Below are 21710 nucleotides of genomic sequence, written 5' to 3' on the forward strand. Positions count from 1 at the left end.
AGTAAGATATCTGGCTTGTTAGCTTTGTCGTAAAACTTACGCTTGGACCATGCCAACTCCCTCTCAGCTCTGGAGTTTAGCAACAAATTGAGTCTAGTTTTGATGTCAGAGAGTTCCTTTAGGGTAGCGCCCTGTTTATTGAGACTATGAAGTGCGGAAAGGTTTGCTAGTTTCTCACGCAAATCTTTTATCTGGGACTCCTTAGCTCTTTTGGTTTGTGTTGCTAAATTCATTAGAAGTCCCCTCATGGTCGCCTTATGGGCCTCCCAGAGTGTAGAGTGGGCTGGTACAACTGGTCTGCAACCCCTCCTTTCCCCATTATCACTCAGCATACAGCACTTCCACTGCAGCAAGAGATTCTGGGATATGACATGCAAATGAGCACACAGTGTCACTTTTTGCCTCAAAAACCATTTTAACATGGTTCCCTATAGGCTTAAGCTTGCTGCATGGTCACAGCTTTGAGCACAGCCAGGGTTAAGGTGCATACCCAGAAAACCACCCACAGACAGCTGTTTCGACCTTGATGGGTCTCATCAGTGTGGGGTTGATTTTAACTGGATATGCATAAGAGGCTATGGGATAGGCTATACCATAATACTGAGTTAAGTTATGGTGAGTAAAAAAAGTGACAAAAACCCTCCACAGGAAAGCAAATATGCAAATACAACTGTATGCTCATCTGCATGTCTTAGGCAGGTCTGCAACCCCGCCTTTCCCCATTATCACTCAGCATAAAGCACTTCCACTGCAGCAATGGATTCTGCGAAATGACATGCAAATGAGCACACAGTGTCACTTTTTGCCTCAAACCCTGGCTGTGCTCAAAGCTGTGACCATGCAGCAAGCTTAAGCCTATAGGGAACCATGTTAAAAATGGTTTTTGAGGCAAAAAGTGACACTGTGTGCTCATTTGCATGTCATTTCCCAGAATCCCTTGCTGCAGTGGAAGTGCTGCATGCTGGGTGATAATGGGGAAAAGCGGGGTTGCAGACCTGCCTAAGACATGCAGATGAGCATACAGTTGTATATATATATATATATATCTCTCTCTGTATATATATATATATATATATATATATATATATATATATATATATATATATATATTATGCACTCATTTAATCACAATTCAAGTCACCATCGCTTCCTTTTCTCTGTCGTTGCTTTGGATCCATCTATTTTGCCTCCTCTGACTCCATACTGGCATTCAAACAATGGGTAAATATCCTGGTGACAAATTAGTTAATTATTCTGGTGGTAATTATTGATCAATGTATCGGGTGTCATTGGTTCAAATTAGATATTACCAATTTATGTTGTTTTCTAAGTAGTTTTATAAACAATTATTTATACAATGTGTCATTCAATTAGTGATCTCCTTGTTTGAGATGTCATCAACAATTAAGTGATATAGATCTGACCATATCAAATATATCATTTGATATATATATATTATAATCCAATGAGTTAGTTTCCAATTTATTCTTTAGATTGTTTGACTTGAAATAATTTCCAATAATTCAATCATGATGCATTTTCTAGTGCTGTCTGTTTGTTGATTAATCCTGTGATTATCCACTCATTATTTACATTTATAACATCAGCAATGTTGCTTTATTTCAGAGTTTGTACATCACTCCTCAAATATCAATGGGGTCCTCACAATATCTGCTATTCGTGTAGTCACATTCATATATACTGTATAATTGTTCTATTCAAATTGTATATATATATATGTGTAATTGATCAAATTGACTGCTATAATTCAATAATCTTTTATTGGCTAAATTGTTGGTTACCTCCCTATAAATACTAAGGACTTATGCTTGAAGGGCATCCCCTGAAGAAGTCGTCATTTGATGACGAAACGCGTAGGGCGTGGCTAGATTCTGGCCGCCATTTGCCCACGAGCACTGTTGCAGGTTGACTGTAGAACTTTGGCTCCCGTGTGCTGCTCTCCCGGCTTACAACCTCATACATTTGCTACACTGGAGGTGTCTGTTTCCTGGAGGGACCAATACGATGGAGCACTGAAGGCGAAGGACCCCTCTTCCGGTTCCGGTTTCACGGAGTTGATCCACGTGATGACGCCATTGACTGCGGACGGACGCTGGTGATTGAGCTGCATGGCACATGAGAGCCTATCTCATACACGCCTATATTTGCTGTACTTTTGTGAGTGGGCATTTGTAAGATTATATGTTCAATCAATACATTTTTATTGTGGTAATGCACTAGGTGTGCGCCTTTTTCTTTCTTTTTCCTTTTTTCTATATATATATACAAATTCATGGGTGAAGGGTGGATATCGGGCCAGTGTGACTTAACCCCATAATTACCTTTGCGGTTATTATCCGATAAGGTGTTTAAGGGGTTAATTGATATCTGAATGTAATTGCAATGTATTGGCTTTTGATTTTTGTTTACTTGGTTGATTCATTTGCAGAATGTATATGGTGCATAGATTTTATGCATCATATATATTGGAATGTGAGGTTTTTCATTGGTTTGTGATGATATAGATTGTGAGATCAGTTAGGATTTTTAAAGGAAATTGATTTTAATGTAGTGTCTGTATGGAGAAGTGTTTGGTTTTAGGACAGTATGCTTTTGATTACCCTTCTACATTTATTTGTACTGTATATTGGTTTATCATGGGTGTGTATATAACGTGTGTATATATATATACTGTATCTCTCTCTTTCTCTCTGTCTCTCTGTATATATATATACAGTATATATATATAGTTGCATGATGAAGCCACAGTACAAATTCATAGGTGAAGGGTGGGTATCGGGCCAATGTGGCTTAACCCCTTAATTACCTTTGCGGTTATTATCCGATAAGGTGTTTAAGGGGTTAATTGATATCTGAATGGTCTTGCAATGTATTGGTTTGGTATTGGCTATGTCTTGTGTGGGCAAGAGAAGGAAGGCGCTGGTGACGGACACTTCGTATTGATGAGGTCAGTAGTACTTTATTTATTTGTATATGCTAGTTAATGTTTTTAATAATGGGCAATTAATCTATTATCCATATCTGGATAATAGTTATTTTGCACATTATTGTACTATAGGTGTTGGGGGGGAGGGTGTATGTATTGAATGTATAGGCCAGGTTTATTTTTTTTACATTCAGGGTTGGTTCCGTGGTTCTGCGTGGGACCTCTGGAAACCACCTGTGGGTATCCTCGGGTATCCCAAGGGTATCAGGCTGGTGGTTCCACGGGTGACACATGCGGGGATGATGATGTGTGGTCCCACGTCTGTGGGGGCACCGCGGATCCATAGTCTGCGGGGATGACGATGTGTGGTCCCACTTCTGTGGGGGCACCGCCGACCCGTAGGTGCGGGGATGATGATGTGTGGTCCCACTTCTGTGGGGGCACCGCGGACCCGTAGTGAGCACCCGTGAGTTCCCCAGACCCCCGAGGGAACCACCCGAGGCACCGCAGACACCTGTGGGTCTGACCCGGGGCTCCCAGACATCCTTGGGCCTACCGTGGGGACCCAATTGTGGCCCACGGTAACCAAAGGAGACCACCTGGGGGCCATGGTGCTGGCAGGATCCACCAGCAGGCCTCCAGAACCTGTGTAAAAAGGGCTGCTGGTAAACTGTAGGTCTGTCCAGGTGCCCTGCCAGCCCACCGGGGACTCGCGTGGGGCTGTGTTATGAACCTTGTTTGTAAAAGGATAAATCTTGTATTTATGGGGGGCACAGGGGGTGGGTAATGTATTTAATAAATATAATGATGTTTATTGTGTGACACTGTATTGTTTTTATTGTGGGTACTGGGGGTGGGGAGGTTCCCCAATGGTATGTGGGTAGGCCTCCTTTGTGGGTAGTGGGTGAGGGTGGTTAGGCCTCACGGGGTGGGGGAGGGTATGTAGGCATCCCGAGTGGTGGGTAAGGGTGGGTTAACCCCTTAATGACTGTAGCGGTTAATAACCGCTATGGTGATTAAGGGGTTAGGGGACATTACATTGGATGTTTTCATTTTTGTGTCTGTTTTGCAGCAGCGGAGGGGGCATGGGCAGGATGAAGAGGAGGATGGCCTTCATCGTGGCAGCCGGAAATGGGTGGTGAGTACTATATGTATTTAATGTATTTATTATTGTTTATGTATTTCAAATACACAGTGGGTGTATGTTGTTTATTGCTATGTTTATTGGGGGCAAATGTCCCCAATAAACATGCTATTCTGCCTTAACCCCTTCAATGCCTTAGCGGCTATCCGCTATGGTAATGAAGCAGCATTTATGCATTTTTAATAATATTGTGCGGAAGCAGGGGGTCCCCTGAGCTGAACCACATTGATTTGTGGCTTAGAGACCCACTTCTTCCCGAATTACAGGCCCCGGTTTGGGGCACCAGGGCCAGTGTCACCGCCATATTTATATCGGACACGGCGCGAATGGGGTGCTATAAAGATGGCGGCGACACTGCCACCCGATTACACATTCCGGGGCCTGTAACTCGGGAAGCAGGGGGTCCCTGGTCCACAAAGCAATGCGGTTCAGCTCAGGGGACCCCCTGCTCACTGTACACTATTATTAAAAATACATTCATGCTGCTTCGTTACCGTAGCACATAGCCGCAAAGGTAAGGAACGAGTGTTTATTGATATGTGTGCTTTACTTATAGTGTAGATGTGCAGAGGGTCTCCGGAGCTGAAGCGCTTTGGTTTTAGGTCTGGGGACCCCCTGCTTCCCGAGATACAGGCCCCTTTATGGCTATCGGCAGAAAAGGCCTATCGGAAGGCTTATCGGGAGCCAGGCTGTATTGGCACAGGCTCATCGGCAGTTTTGCTTTCGCAGTGATTCGGCAGGGATCGGCATGGATTCGGCCCTTACTGAATACTGCGAGGGCAAATCACCAAAAAAGGCCTATCTGCAACACTTGCCGAAGAGATTTTTCGGGGCTTACTGCATGAGGCCCTGTATTTACTTATTTAATTGCCCTTAATATGGATACTGGTACATTTACTTATTTAATCAATCAACTACTACTAATTTCAATACCACATGTACTTATTCCATTGTCATTAATATGGGTGCTGGTAAAAATGAAAATACAGTACTTGTAAAAATGTATTTCCATATAAAGTGAGAAAAGTACATTTTCCAAAACTGGAGCAGTACGGGACATTTTCCCATATATTTACCTGCAAGTAGCTGCTCATCAAGCTACCCATACTGGAACTGCGACTGGGAGGCTTCCACATATAGGCAGAAGAACCTGGTGAGGTCAATGTCCTCCTAGAAGTCACAAGGAAGGTAAGAACCATGGGCATAATAAGTATAGAGGACTAAGCTGTGTCATAAGATACATATAGACAATTCCATTGAATGGTCTTAAGGCAGGGGAGCAAAAACTGGGGGGCACACCGCTAGGAGGGTGGGAGATTTTTCTAGGGGGGCGCAGTGGTTGAAGAGGCCCTGCACTCTTCCCCACGGCGGAGGCCCCTGCAACCTATTACTTACCAAGATTCAGAAGGCTGTTGGCGCATCGCCATGGCAACGAGATGTCAAATGGTGCCGCAGGGTCATGTCACGTGATGTCACGTAACCCTGCAGCGTTATTTGACGCTGGGAACTGAGGCAGGGGGGGCGCAGCTGCAAATGTTTACACACCCCTGTCTTAAGGTGTCTTGTGGCATACATGTAGCACTGCTTAGTAAATATGACCAGTACAGTTTGTAACTTGAAACAACTGTTAAAATAACAGAAAATATGTTTTTAATCTTTTATTACTGTCGCTTTGTAAGTAAAAGTGCATAAATGCTTTTTCCAGACTATAACAGTACTGACAAACGTGATATATCTGTGTTTGTGTGTGTGTGTGGGTGTGTACTGCTGCAGCGCATCTGTGTCTAACACATCGCTGGTTTTACCCTGGCTTTTTCCTGAAATGCGACACACTTCACCTGGAGCATGCCGCATTCATTTTGCGTTCTCAGCCACGGGTCATGCGCGGTTGACGCGCGGTTGATGCGTTTATGGAGAATGGTTCGGATTTAATAGGTTGCAATTCTTCACGTGTCCGCCAGATGGCAGATATTCATGAATTGTAATGCGCATGCGCTTCAGTAATGTGTCGACTTGCAGGTGTTTCGTTTAAAAAAGATACCACAGTGTGCTATTGTAACTTGGCCTTGAGACTGAAGGAAGAGGTTGCAAAAATGTATCAATTTAGGCTTTTCATATTAAAGAAAGACAAAGACCAGTTTCGGTTACAGTATTCTCCAGAGACCCGCCGCCCGCCATGAGTGTTCAAGTGCAGCCCGTTTTCCAGAAGTGACGTGTATTTGAAAAGGGCCGCAATTAATGACACAGATGAAAAGATAGCAACAGTTGTTCAAATTTATCAGTATTTTATCGAAAACTATGACTTTTACAAATTTTCGCCAGCTCCTCATACGTGGAAGCGTGCAATAAGGAAAAGGTTATGTAGCGATCCCTGTTTTTATCGTATTGAGCCACAATTTGTTGGAGGGTATTGGTGTTTATCACCGGCTTTTTCCTGCATCTATGATCATGCAGACGGCAAACGGTGAAGGGTTGTGTTAAAACCAACTAAGAAACGACAGTCGCTGCCAAGCAATGCACCGGCTTCTACAGTACTGTACTTCAGATACTGAACAATTGTTGGAACGCTAGGCGCATGCGCATTGGAACCTTCTTGAAACGCATACAGTATGCGCGTCATTACATTTACGGTAGGCGCATGCGCATGTGAACAGGAGACGCCCCCCGAGAAAGTTATTGGTGGGACTGGCTGGGAACTTCTTTAGGGGGCTGACCATTACAGTAAAACTTTTCTTTTTGTTTTTCCTCAGAAAAGAAAACGTCTAATGGAGGGATTTCGATGGATAATATCGCTTTGTGTAACAATGCCTGCACATTGCTGAATCGGATTTAAAAACCCACGTCTACAGTTTAGTGGCCGTTGTTATTGATTAGGATAGAATACTGTACCTGAAACAGTATGCTGATGTTTTCCGACCGTACAGTATACAATACTTTTTTTATAAACAGTATACTGTGTAATAAACCTGAAAAAATAAAAACTATGCATTTATGCTACATGTATTACAGTACTTTACATACAGTATGTGTCTTCTATACAGTGCCAGTACATACAGTACAGTACTGTATGTGTCTTCTATTTTTTTTAATACTCTTGTACTGAGCATGCCTACAGTATACAGTATAGTGTGCCTGGACAGTAGTGTACACTCTAGAAACACTGTATTTTGTTACAGTAGCAAAGGAGCCAATGGAACAATGTAAAACAAATCAACATGTTCTTTTATTGGTGGAGTAAGTACAAAAACATTTATTTACAAATACTGTACAATGTAGAAACATTTTAAGTGCACAGCAATTCAAAACATCAACAGGTGTATGGTTTACTGCTACAGTTGTGAAAACATTTATGTATAGAAAGTAAAAACATTTACAATCAGTCAGTATGGTTTACAGTCACATGTTTTAAAAACAAATTCTTTATTCATAAAATATACAAAACGCAAAATCTCCTTTATTAAAGAACGGCAAGTTAAAACATATACAGTGGGATGGTGTGCAAAATAGTCTGCACCAGTACAGTCCTCGAGGGCAGCAAACAGGCCCGGTTTTCAGGGTAACCTTTGAAAACCGTGCCTGTTTGCGGCCCTCAGGGACTGGAATTGTGCAGGTCCTGTGTGTGTGTACAGCAAGTTAAAACAGTAAGATAAATACAGTACAGCAGGTCAAAACATCTCCTTTATTTAAGTTCAGCAGGTCAAAACATGTACAGCACAGTTCAGCACAACAGTATGGTCTTACAGTTCCCGTGATTAAACCAGAAAGTCCACCACATTGTCCGTCCATGGCCGATTCCTTGCATGGCGCAAAACGCCATTAATACAGTCTCGAACGCCTTTCATTACAGGATCTGTAATTGGATCAAAGCGCCACATTTCATCCAGAATGTTCTTTTTTAAATTGGCAGGAAGCGCCTTTTTAACGCGATTTCCTTCGTAGTTCACTCTGAAGGCCCAGTCGCAGTATAACGAGTAGGGAACATGGTGCTTAAAAAGTAACAAGGCATACTTGTGGGGTGCACCAGAACTCATCACCCTATACTTCTCCCTGAGCGCCGGTGGTAGATCGCACAGGGTGATGTCGGGCACCGTATCGATGCGAGCGAATGTAGGTCTTCTGCGAGCGGGTGTGCTTGAGGCGACGGGCAATGGTACGTTGTCTGGGAGTAAGCTTTCCTCCGGTCTTGGTTGCCGTGTTGTCTCCTGGCGTGGTCTTGATGGGATTGTCATGTCCTCCTCAACGGCATACATGTACACTACATCTTCTGGTGGAGGGGGTGCGCTTGGTGATGAAAGGGTGTCGATGCTACCATTCATCACATCCATGTCACCCCCCTGCTCCGGCGTCGTGGAAACAGGGGCATTAAAACCGAGCAAATTATGTATACCCGCTATGTCAGCCTCTATCTTCTCCATCCGTTGATCCATATGTTGCATCCGTTGATCCATATCTAGCATCCGTTGATCCATATGTATCATCCGTTGATCCATATGTAGCATCCGTTGCTCCACATTTAGCATGGTCTCCAGAAGCAAATCTATCTTTGCTAGCACAATAGATGTCCCGAGGAGATCCACACTTATCCCATTCAGCATCCGGTCTAACGAGCTGCTTCTTGTGCATGGCGTGTGGACATCTGAGTGGATGGGTGCAACGGAGGATGAGATGGGGGTTCCATGGAGAGAAGCGGCAGCGTCATCGAAGAAGGGTGGAGGAGGTGCCCGGTGGATATCCGGTAGAGGAGAAGCGGCAGCGTCGTCGAAGAGGGATGGAGAAAGTGACCTTTGGATATCCGGGCGAGAAGCAGAGCCGTCTAAGAGCAAAGGAGAAAGTGACCCGTGGATTTAACAGGCAGCGTCGTCGGATAGAACTGGAGAGGATAGCCTGTGGGTTTCCGGGAGGGCGACAGCAGAGTCGTCGAAGCGTATGTGAGGAAGTGGTCTGCGGATTCGATGGGTTGACTGCCATTCGTTTTGCGTTCAGAGTACATCACCGTATATCTTCTTGACATAATAAGGCTGACGTCTATGAAAACCCTTAGCCTTTGGGGTCAGCAGAAGGTTTCTTTATTGGCCTTAGCCTGTCGCTTTTGCCTTGGCGTGGAAACGGCAACCGCCTTTCGATTTTTCTGCTTGACATAGAATCGGCGTTGATCCATGGAAGCAGATGGCATACAGTAATGCAGTATCTGGACAAGGGCAAGTTCAGATAAAGATCATCGAGTGGTGGGCTATGCAAAGTGTGTAACCTTTTATGCATGGCGGTGAGGTACAGGTGTTGAAAGTGGGCGTACTCTAATGTGAGTCATTACCGTATAAATACACCATCCATTTTGTGGATTCACTGAACATTGAATACACATCGACTAAACATCGAATATACATTCTTGTGTTTGTATTTCTTTCTACTCGCAGCAATGGTTGTTAAAAAGATTTCCAAGGATCTCAGCATGCAAATTAAGGAGATGTACACGAGCGGACACCGAATTGCTGCTATCCAACGCTGGTTAGCTACTTCTGGCCTCGTTGTGCCAGCAACCACCGTGAGCTATCATGCACATGGAAAAAACAGAGAATGCAAAAGGGCACCAAGGGTAACTAACACGTAAGTATATTTATAAAACTTTTTAAAAAAAATGAAATCCAAAAATGTACTGTACATCTACAGTACTGTATCTAATATTTTTGTTATTTCTGTTGATTTATATTACAACAGTATATATATTTTGTATATTTATATTTATATTACAACAGTATATATATTTTGTATATTTATATTTATATTACAACAGTACTGTATATATGGTTTGTATATTTATATACAGCAGTATATATATTTTGTATATTTATATTACAACAGTATATATATTTTGTATATTTATATTTATATTACAACAGTATATATATTTTGTATATTTATATTTATATTACAACAGTTTTATATTGCTGCATATTAATAGAACAATATATTGTATCCTGTTCATCTACTGTCTCTAATATTTTTTACTTACCGGATTGTTTTTCTTTACATTGTAGGGAGACAACTCTTCTGGTGGACAAAATAAGTGAGGAGAATGATGAGAAGAGTGCATTAAGGGTCAAATACATTCTGCAGGCAAATCACAATGTATCCGAGACCAGCATAAAGAAGATGAGACGCAGCATTGGATGGAAATATGGACGTGTGAGGTTAGTACTGGACAGTACAGGAGGTAAAAGTGTTGTTTAGGAAACTGTACTGTACCGCTAAAATTATCTATTCCTTGTCATTACAGAGCGTACCCCATGATAAGGGACGCAAACAAAATCAAAAGAGTGGTCCAGGCCCAGGCATGGATCAACAGTGGGGAAACTTTCCAGGATTGCAGCTTCACTGACGAGTCTACTGTGTCTCTGGAGAGATTTGCAAGCTTTGCATTCCACAAAAAAGGCCGCATATCTTTGAAGCCGGGGCCAAAACACCCCGTGAAGCTGCATGCGTGGGGTGCCATCTCTAGGCGTGGACCAGGATGCATTGTCATCTTTGAAGGTAAAATATATCAAATATAATGTAGCCTTATGCACTGTACTTTACTAGTGTAGCCTTACTGTATGCACTGTACTGTACTATTGTGCAGTTTTTTGAGCACTTTTCTTTTGTTGCTATAGGAATCATAAATAAAGCTTTCTTCCAAGACAACATTGTCCCTGAGATGCAATACATCACACGCGAGTTCCCGAATGGTCACCGCTTCTACCAGAACAACGATCCGAAGCACACCGCGTCAACAGTGCATATCCTTGAGCGCGGCATCAACTGGGTGAAGAGGCCAGCGGAGTAAGTGCGCCTGCGTGTACTGCTGCAAGGATCAGCATTCACCACCGGAAGCGGAAGCAGCCGCAGACACAGAGGGAGACGCTTCTACACAGGACTGGAGCTTATAGCAGTAATCCTACTGTCTGAACCAGAGAGAGTACTGAATTGCGGAAGTAGGATTACTGCTATAAGCTCCAGTCCTGTGTAGAAGCGTCTCCCTCTGTGTCTGCGGCTGCTTCCGCTTCCGGTGGTGAACGCTGATCCTCGCAGCAGTAGCAGAGAAGGGGAAGGATCTGTGGTCCATCCGCTCCAGGAAAAAAAAGGAGCACTAAATCTAAAGGGGGTTTGACGGTCCCAGTGAGGTCTTCAGCGGCTTTGAGCTCTGGTGCTCTTCCATCTATGAGCAGACGCGCGTCCGAGGACTAGTGAGGCGGCTGGCGGTGTGGTACCACAGGAGTGGCGCTTCCCTGCGGTGCAGCAGCACATTGACGGTGCAGTGGATCCATCTTCTACTCAGGCCACGGAGGGTTGTGTGACTGCAATACAGGCTCTTATAATTCAGCATTGCTGTAAGTAGGGTTTCAGTTTTAGCCCTACTGGATGCCATCACTTTATTAGTGTGTCCCTGCCCAACAAACATTTGTTTGTTGTTTTTATGTGTATTTTTTAATCATATATTAAATTGCTGTCTATATTTGTATACTATATCAGTGATTTGTTGTTTGTATTTAGTTGCACTATGATCTTTTTTCACAATACAATGGGATGATGTTTTTGCAGGGAAAAATGTAGAAGATAAATGGGCAGTCTTTAAAACATTGTTAGAAAAGCACACTTATCAGTGTATACCCATGTGTAATAAGTATAAAAGAAATAAGTCAAAACCAATGTGCTAAATAAACAGGTAGGGGAGGAAATGGACAAGAAGAGGAAGGCGTTTAGATTCTTTAAGTCAGAAGGGACAGAGACATCGTATCAGAATTATAAGGAATGTAACAAAAATTGCAAAAGGGCAATTCAATTAGCAAAAATGGATAATGAAAAAAGGATTGCAATAGAAAGTAAGGTCAACCCTAAAAAGTTATTTAAGTACCTTAATAACAAAAAAATGACAAAAGAAAATATAGGACCCTTTCAGTGTGAGATGGGTAGGCAGATTATTGGAGATAAGGAAAAAGCAGAGGTATTAAACAAATTATTTGCCTCTGTGTTTACCAGGGAAGCATCAAGTTCAATAGTAGCGCCACAGGAGGAAGCCACAACCTCCATATTAATGACCAATTGGTTAACTGAGGAAGAAGTTCATAAGCGACTTGAAAAAATTAAAGTAAATAAGGAACCTGGCCCCGATGGCATACATACAAGAGTGCTCAAGGAGTTAAGCTCAGTAATAGCAAAACCATTATATTTAATATTCAAGGACTCCATTTCCACAGGCTCAGTACCACAAGATTGGCATACTGCTGCGGCCGAGTTTATTCGAGCATTTGCCCGTTCTCGGCCCCAGCAGTAAACTGGCGCGCGCCGGAGGGTGCCGGGCGCGCGCCGAAGCAGCGGAAGAGCGCCCTCCGATCGGGGCGCTCTCCCTCCCGCTGCCGGGTCCGCCGGGTCCCCCGGAACCCCCTGCCGCCGTCCCCCACATCGCGGGACACCAGGGCTCCCTCGGGGAGCCCTGGACGCGCGTGCAGGGGGCGCAGGCTCCCGATGACGCGTGACCGCGCGTCACCGCGCGTCACCGCCGAGGGGCGGCCACTAGCAAGCCGGGAAATCTCCCGGCTTGCGGAACCGGCCACACTTTAATAAAGTGTGTCGGTAGTCTAAAGCAGATGTGGTGCCTATATTTAAAAAGGGAGCTACTGCACCGACACACTTTATTCGAGCAAATACCCAGTATGTACCTGGCAGATACCTGGAATGCGCCGCTCCTCACCTCTGACAAGCCCCATTGCGTTTGCCTTCCCAGCCTGGGTTCATGCCTGGCTGACGGGCGGCTGATCTGTTAAATGATAATGATTAGGATTTAATAGGCTGCAATGCTTCGCGTGTCTACCAGATGGCATAAATCCATGAATTGTAATGCAGTATATATATATATACTGTGCAGTATTGCAGCCAGCGGGAATAAAATGCTTCAATCCCTGCCTGGAAAATAACCCAATGCACTCGGGCAGAAAACAGTCACAAACCTCAATACACCCGGGTATACCCGAATTCGTGGGACTAGCCGAGCTCGAATAAAGTGTGTCGCCAGTGTAGATCACACCCGGCGAATTACAGACCTGTAAGCCTGACTTCAATAGTAGGGAAACTACTTGAAGGTTTAATACGGGATAATATTCAGAAATACCTAATGGAAAACAAAATTATTAGTAATAGTCAGCATGGATTTATGAAGGATAGATCTTGCCAAACTAACCTTATTTGTTTCTTTGAGGAGGTAAGTAGGAATTTAGAGCAGGGTAATGCAGTTGATGTGGTTTACTTAGATTTTGCAAAGGCTTTTGATACGGTTTCACACAACAGGTTGATGTACAAAATAACGAAAATTGGACTCAGTAATAATATATGCACCTGGATTGAAAACTGGTTAAAGGACAGACAACAGAGGGTTGTCATAAATGGAACTTTTTCAGGTTGGGCTAAAGTCGTGAGTGGAGTACCTCAAGGATCGGTACTGGGACAACTACTTTTTAATTTGTTTATTAATGACCTTGAGATTGGGATCGAGAGCAAAGTCTCCATCTTTGCTGATGATACTAAATTGTGTAAGGTAATAGAATCAGAGCAGGATGTAATTTCTCTTCAGAAGGACTTGGAGAGACTGGAAACGTGGGCAGGTAAATGGCAAATGAGGTTTAATACAGATTATGCATTTGGGATGCAGTAAGGTTATGCATTTGGGATGCAAGAATAAAAAGGCGACTTACAAATTAAATGGAGATATATTGGGGGAATCCTTGCTGGAGAAGGATTTAGGAGTGCTTGTAGACAGCAGGCTTAGCAATAGTGCCCAATGTCATGCAGTAGCTGCAAAGGCAAACAAGATCTTATCTTGCATCAAACGGGCAATGGATGGAAGGGAAGTAAACATAATTATGCCCCTTTACAAAGCATTAGTAAGACCACACCTTGAATATGGAGTACAATTTTGGGCACCAATCCTAAGAAAAGACATCATGGAACTGGAGAGAGTGCAGAGAAGAGCCACCAAATTAATAAAGGGGATGGACATTCTAACTTATGAGGAGAGGCTAGCTAAATTAGATTTATTTACATTAGAAAAGAGGCGTCTAAGAGGGGATATGATAACTATATACAAATATATTCAGGGACAATACAAGGAGCTTTCAAAAGAACTATTCATCCCACAGGCAGTACAAAGGACTTGGGGCCATCCCTGAAGGTTGGAGGAAAAGAAATTTCACCAGCAACAAAGGAAAGGGTTCTTTACAGTAAGGGCAGTTAAAATGTGGAATTCATTACCCATGGAGACTGTGATGGCAGATACAATAGATTTGTTCAAAAAAAGGTTGGATATCTTTTTAGATGGGAAAGGTATACAGGGATATACCAAATAAGTATACATGGGAAGGATGTTGATCCAGGGATTAATCCGATTGCCAATTCTTGGAGTCAGGAAGGAATTAATTTTTCCCCTTAATGGGTTTTTTTGTTTGCCTTCCTCTGGATCAATAAGTAAGTATAGATATAGAATAAAGTATCTGTTGTCTAAATTTAGCATAGGTTGAACTTGATGGACGTACGTCTTTTTTCAACCTCATCTACTATGTAACTATGTAACTATGTAGAGTACAGTAATTTCAAAAGGCAGTTCATCATAATACTGTAATTTGATCCCTACACCCCCCAAATACAGTACATAAAAAGCACACAAGATTTAATATCGTAGTATCAAGATTGTATTTGCAGGCTTGTGGATAAAATAACAGTTAAAAAATCATAATTAAAAAAAAATTGGGGGGTCACTCAAGCAAGCAGTGGTGGGTGAAGTTACAGGCGCATGAGCAGGAATAAACTAGCTCCCATCCGAAAGAGGATTACACACAGTCGCATAGAGAGGTGATGCTCTGTGCAAATCAAATTCGAGAAGGGATTTTCCAAAACGTTGCCGTAAACAAAGCCTCAAAATTCCCATCTCAAAGAGAATTACACGCAGGCACAGTGAGGCTTGGAAGCTCGGCTATGGACGGATTCAGAACACTATGGCAAGATTCAGTAAATTAACGACTCTGTGGAGAGGGGGGGTTGGGTGACTCATGCGCTGTAAGCAGCTCCCATCTCAAAAAGAAGAAGAAAGTGGTGGAGCACTGCTTGAAAAATAAATAAAAGGGCTGGAGGCTGCTTGCAGATTAAAAAATGCTTTCATTTATGGCATTAGTAGACCGGGCTACAAAAAAGGGGGTACCTCTGACACGTTTCGCGCTGTAGGAGCGCTTTATCAAATATAAAACGCTCCTACAGCGCGAAACGCGTCAGAGATACCCCCTTTTTTGTAGCCCGGTCTACTAATGCCATAAATTAAAGCATTTTTTAATCTGCAAGCAGCCTCCAGCCCTTTTATTTATTTTTTCAAGCAGTGCTCCACCACTTTCTTCTTCACTTGGATTCATCATATTGGAAGGAGGCACGCTACACCGGTCCAGGAAGGTTTTGTGAGTTACTTGTTTCTGTGATTGCAGTTCCATTATTCATGTTATTATCATGTCTTATGCCTATGGGTTGAGGGGTGCCGTCCCATAAGTGGGTGTGGGGTGTGCTCTCTTCAGTGAGGGTACATTTCACACACCTGCTGTGGTGCTTGCATACCACTCTATTACCCTATTATATGGCCATCAAGTGAGCATTCAGTGCCCTACAAACTGAATTAGAAGTTAACTCTTGCCTGGACTCCTATGCTATATTGCACAATACTGCAGAGACATTTGTAGCACCTACAGGGATTCATTTCCCATACCTCCCATCTCAAAAAGGATAACACGCAGGCACAGTGAGGCTTTGTAGCTAGGCTATGGACGGATTAAGAACACAATGACAAGATTCAGAAAATTAACGACTCCGTGGAATTTCAAATCCTTGAGCTACCGTTCATGGGGGAGGGGGCTACAGGGTACAGCTGCATGAAGTTCAAAGCTAAAGACATACTTTAATTTCAAAAGGCAGTTCATCATAATAATACACCCCCAAACACAGTATGTAAAAAGCACACAAATTAACCATGTGCAGTCAAACGCACAGGGTCACAGTCAAAAGCTACAGCACAGATTGAATATCGTAATACAGTAAGATGGTTTTGCAGGCTTGTGGAGAAAAAAAAAATTACAATAAAAATTTCTTTTTAATTTTTTTTTGGTCACTCACTCAAGCAAGCAAGCAGTGGTGGGCGAAGTAACAGGCGCATGCGCAGTAAATTCCTGCTGTCAAGCAGGAATGTGATTGAAACCAGACACACGTTCAAAGGAATGGTGTGGGAGAGATGTACTGCATTGTAGAGAAGATAAGAAGTTGAAATACCCTGCAGTGCAGTTAATTATCCTGAGCGAGGGGAGAGCACTGTATATGCCGAAATGTGACACTGTTACAGTATAGTACACGCCTATGCGTTTCAACAATTTTCAAATGAGACATACTGAGACATACACTGGCGACACACTTTATTCGAGCTCGGCTAGTCCCACGAATTCGGGTATACTCGGGTGTATTGAGGTTTGTGACTGTTTTCTGCCCGAGTGCATTGCGTTATTTTCCAGGCAGGGATTGAAGCATTTTATTCCCGCTGGCTGCAATACTGCACAGTATATATATATATATATATATACTGCATTACAATTCATGAATTTATGCCATCTGGTAGACACGCGAAGCATTGCAGCCTATTAAATCCTAATCATTATCATTTAACAGATCAGCCGCCCGTCAGCCAGGCATGAACCATGGCTGGGAAGGCATACGCACCAGGGCTTGTCTGAAGTGAGGAGCGGCGCATTCCAGGTATCTGCCAGGTACATACTGGGTATTTGCTCGAATAAAGTGTGTCGCAGCAGTACTGTACTGCAGAACAGCACTGCAAATGCATGTATACTTTAAATATGCAAATTTACAATTACTGCGCGCGCACACACAGACTGTGTACTGACGTAGGTTAAACCTCGAAGGTATTAGACTTCCAAAACAACAGCCCGCAAACGCCCCCCTGAGTTTTTACACGGCATTTCAGTATTGCAGACAGCAATAATAAAATGCTAATATCCCGAGCGCGAAAATAACGCAGTTCACTCCGGGCGAAAACAACAAAAAAACGCACCTAACCGGGATAATCTGAGAGCCGCGGATCTAGCCGACTTAGACTCAGATCGGCCGCCACTGTAGGTGTGTGTGTGTGTGTGTGTATATATATATATATATATATAAATATATATATATAAATATATAAACGGTACTGTCTACTCATTTTAGCATTTCGTTAGCCACAGAACGGTACAGTCTTTTCATTTTTGATTATTAAAGCTCGGCTAACACGGTAACAATGTGGTGAATATATACAACAAAGCAATCTGACCTATAAAAATACTGGAGTACTAACTATCAATACAACAAGAACTTATTGTGACAATAATAGTGCACTGTGATCTAAACCAAAAAGTGCCTAAATGCTACAAAAACCAACCCCAAAATTGGGTAAAGGTGAATGCTCATACTGCTCACATTGAGTGATATCCTAATGAGTGATACAAAGTGAACAGCAAAAAGGGGAAACTTAGTGAATTATAAAAAGTACCCTTAAACCTAAATTACTACAGACAACAACAATACTTAATACAATTAATGCTGGTGATTAACTATAGCTGCATAGGTGATACCCAATATAAATATAGTGCACAGTATTTAACAATGTAACTAATTGCAAACACAGACAATACTTATGTATATGTTGCTAAATCCCAAAATATTGCATAGGTGAAAAATGGAATGGCAGGCAAGAGACAATACAACAAGTCTAACCGGCTAACACGGTACTGATACCACTAATATATATATATTTTTAGTGGTATCAGTACAGTGATTATATATATATATATATATATATATATATATATATATATATATATATATATATATATATATATATAGTGCTGTATGCTGGGTGACAATGGGGAAAGACAGGGTTGCAGACCTGTCTAAGACATGCAAATGAACATACAGTAATATTTACAGTTGCTATATATATATATATATATATATATACAGTGTTCGACAAACCTATACATTTGCTCGCCCCGGGCGAGTGGATTTAACCCCCGGGCGAGTAAATATTGGCCCAAGCAGCACATGTTTGGTACTAGGTGGCGAGTAGATTTTTTTGTGTGGCGAGTAGATTTTTTGGTGATTTGTCAACCACTGTATATATATATATATATATATATATATTAGCTGAAAGACCCGGCGCTGCCTGGGATGTAATGTTCCCGCTCTGCTCCTCTCTCTCTCCCCCACTCTCTCTCCCTTACCCCCCTCTCTCTCTTCCCCTGTCTCCCCCTCCCTCTCTCTTCTCCCCCTCCCCGTCTCCCCCCCTCTCTGTTTGTCCCCCGTTCACATCAATCCGCCCCCCCCCCAATTACAGGTCCGGTCCCCCGCCCCTCCATTACAGCTCCGTTTCCCCCCCCTTTACAGCTTCATGCAGTGTGTGTGTGTGTGCGCACCAGTCATTGTGTGTGTGCGTGTGCGCGCGTCAGTCAGGGTGTGCGCGTCAGTCGATGTGTGTGTGTGCGTCAGTCAGTGTGTGTGTGTGTGTGCGTGCGTCAGTCAGTGTCTGTGTGCGCATCAGTCAGTGTGTGTGGGCGTCAGTCGATGTGTGTGTGTGCGCCAGTCAGTGTGTGTGTGTGTGTGTGTGTGTGTGTGTGTGTGTGTGTGTGTGTGTGTGTGTGTGTGTGTGTGTGTGTGCGCGTCAGTCAGTGTGTGTGTGCAGCAGTGTGCGTGTGTCAGCCAGTCAGTGTGCGTGTGTGCGTGCGTCAGTCAGTGTGTGTGTGTCAGTCAGTGGGTGTGTGTGTGTGTGCGGCAGTGTGTGTGTGTGTGTGTGTCAGTCAGTGTGTGTGGCGGTGTGTTTGTGTGTCAACCACTCAGTGTGTGTGTGCGTGTCAGTGTGTGTGTGTGGCAGTCAGTGTGTGTGTGCGCGTCAGTCGATGTGTGTGTGTGTGCGTGTCAGGCAGTGTGTGTGTGCGTCAGTCAGTATGTGTGCGCGTCAGTCGATGTGTGTGTGTGCGTGTGTGTGTCAGTCAGTGTGTGCGTGTGTGCATCAGCCAGTGTGTGCGTCAGCCAGTCAGTGTGTGTGTGCGTCAGCCAGTCAGTGTGTGTGTGCGTCAGCCAGTCAGTGTTTGTGCGTCAGCCAGTCAGTGTGTGTGTGTGTGTGTGTGCGTCAGCCAGTCAGCGTGTGTGTGTGTGTGTGCGTCAGCCAGTCAGTGTGTGTGCGTCAGCCAGTCAGTGTGTGTGTGTGCATCAGCCAGTCAGTATGTGTGTGCGTCAGCCAGTGTGTGTGTGCGTCAGCCAGTCAGTGTGTATGCGTCAGCCAGTGAGTTTGTGTGTGCATCAGCCAGTCAGTGTGTGTGTGTGGCAGGCTGTCAGTGTGTGTGTGTGTTTGTAGTCAGTCTGGTGTGGGCCGTCCCCCCCCCCTCTCGACTGTTTCCCGGGCCGGCGGTGGTGGTTGTTCCTGCTCGCGCCCCCCGGCGCTCCCGTCGGTAGAATGGGGCCCGAGGAGAAGAGCCGAGTGGGCAGGCGGCAGCGTGAGAGGCGGTGTCGGTGACTCGGCGGGAGGCGGCGTGTAGAGAGGTGAGGTGGAGGAGGCGCCGCTGCCCGTGGGTAGCGGTGCTGGCGGCGCCGGGGAGGCTGGGGTTTGTGGTGAGGGGGGGTGTGGGGAGAGGTGCGTCAGCGGCGGGTGAGTGTGACAAATGAGAGGCGTGCGGACGGGGCTGGTCCACGGACCAATCTCATTGGCCAGAGGGGCCAGAGGGTGAGTGACAGACCAACTGACCAATCAGATTGCCCATTAGCACAGCCAAAATACGTTTTCAAAAATATATATATAGATATAGACAAGAAAAAAAAATCAGGAGGTGGCGCCAACCTAAAACTACCTAGCATATAGTGGTCAGAATATCTATGCTGTTCAGGACTAAAAATAAAAAACAAAATAAGATAATAAATAATAAATAGTGTCCAGATACAAAACAAATCAAAGTCCAGCTCCACACGCTGTCCAATTGAGTCTTTGCAGCCTGAGTAAAAGGGGAACACCACTCCCTCCAAGATGGAAGTTTTCCCAAAAAGGGTATGATGGAGAAGTGATACAGAGGGCATTTGATGATGCAAATTCCATTGATATGTGTACCATGCTTGAGGAGTCCAAGGCCAGATCTGATCAAATGGACTCGATTCACACATGGACAAATCTAGGGAGAATTTGTTGCATTCATTTCTGAAGTTTATTACACAATATAACCAATTAGCCCACCAGGTTAAACATATTATTAATAGACATTGGAGCATCATTCAAAATGAGCCTATTATAGGTTCTAAAGTGCCAATACGAGCTCCCATTGCTTTTAAGAAAGCAATGTGTCTGAAGAACATTACAGCCCCAAGCAAATTGAAATCTACCCGTGATTCAAATTTAGGTACATTGGAACATCTCACCAAGAGGTAATTTCTCTTATGGTAGGATTAGATGTATCACTTGTGGGCATATTAATAAGAGCAATTCTTTTCAATCATTTTCTAACGGTACATCTTATGAGGTGAAGGACTATATAAATTGCTTAAGTGTGTATGTTATATACCTCATTACATGTCAGTGCGGTCTGCAATATGTGGGCCGCACTTCGAGAACCCTAAGCATTAGATTTCCCAAATACCGTAGAAATTTAAAACATGGTCTTCAGTCACATAGCTTATCTCGTCATTATGATATTGTACAGAACAAAAATCCATGCTCCCTATCCATTATGGGAATCGAGTCCATTTCACCTTCCCTAATGGGAGGTGATAGGTTCAAAAAACTATGTGTCAGAGAGACATACTGGAGTAATGTTCTTGGAACATTACACCCAGATGGTCTCAATGACACAATTGATATTAGTACAGAAGTTTAAAGGTTTATTATTATGCTTGTGTGCTGGTGTTGTGTGTCCTTATAAAGGTCTGGTTTGAACGATGTACTTCGTTCCCTTCGTGATGACCTGCACCCACCGCACTTGTTCTAATAGTTCTCCCAATATCTTGGTATTATTTGACACAAAATATTAATTTAACACACACTCATAAGTTACACTCTTTTATATGTAATTAACACTACATGTGTGGTATGCTTCCTCATGTGGCCACTATCAGTCTTGACACCTTTGTGTGTCTTTTTCTCTTTCTTATATGCTTATATAGTGACATTTAAGTTTATTTATTGCGACATTATTGCATTATTGTTGTATTTGCCTCTGTTTTCATAATTGCCTGTATTCTGAGTAATATATTTTTTATTCCTCTGGGTAGGCATGTTCATGTATATATATATATATATATATATCTATGTGTATGTGTCATATGCTGCTGTTCCCTCTGAGTCTCTTTTTGTCTGGTATAATCTATCTAAATCCACTATTTACAACATCTGTTTATTATGTATATTTATCATGTGTATTTATCGTTCATTCATTTATTCATTTAGCCAATATCCAACATTATATTTTATAATAACTATTACTTACTTTGATTTAATATATGTTTTTTTTCACTTTGAATATATATATTTTATATTATGAT

General features: G+C 43.2%; 1 protein-coding gene across 1 annotated transcript in view; it reads right to left on the minus strand.

Annotated features, from left to right (window-relative positions):
* FYCO1 (FYVE and coiled-coil domain autophagy adaptor 1) overlaps positions 1-21710 on the minus strand; it is a 778329-nt gene that overhangs the window by 502240 nt on the left and 254379 nt on the right. The window contains exon 6 of the mRNA XM_075588587.1: positions 5168-5261. Coding sequence (XP_075444702.1) covers positions 5168-5261 — 94 coding nt within the window. The remainder of the gene's footprint in view (positions 1-5167; positions 5262-21710) is intronic.

Source organism: Ascaphus truei, chromosome 2 (genome assembly GCF_040206685.1).
Source record: "Ascaphus truei isolate aAscTru1 chromosome 2, aAscTru1.hap1, whole genome shotgun sequence".
In the NCBI taxonomy this organism is placed as follows: Eukaryota; Metazoa; Chordata; class Amphibia; order Anura; family Ascaphidae; genus Ascaphus; species Ascaphus truei.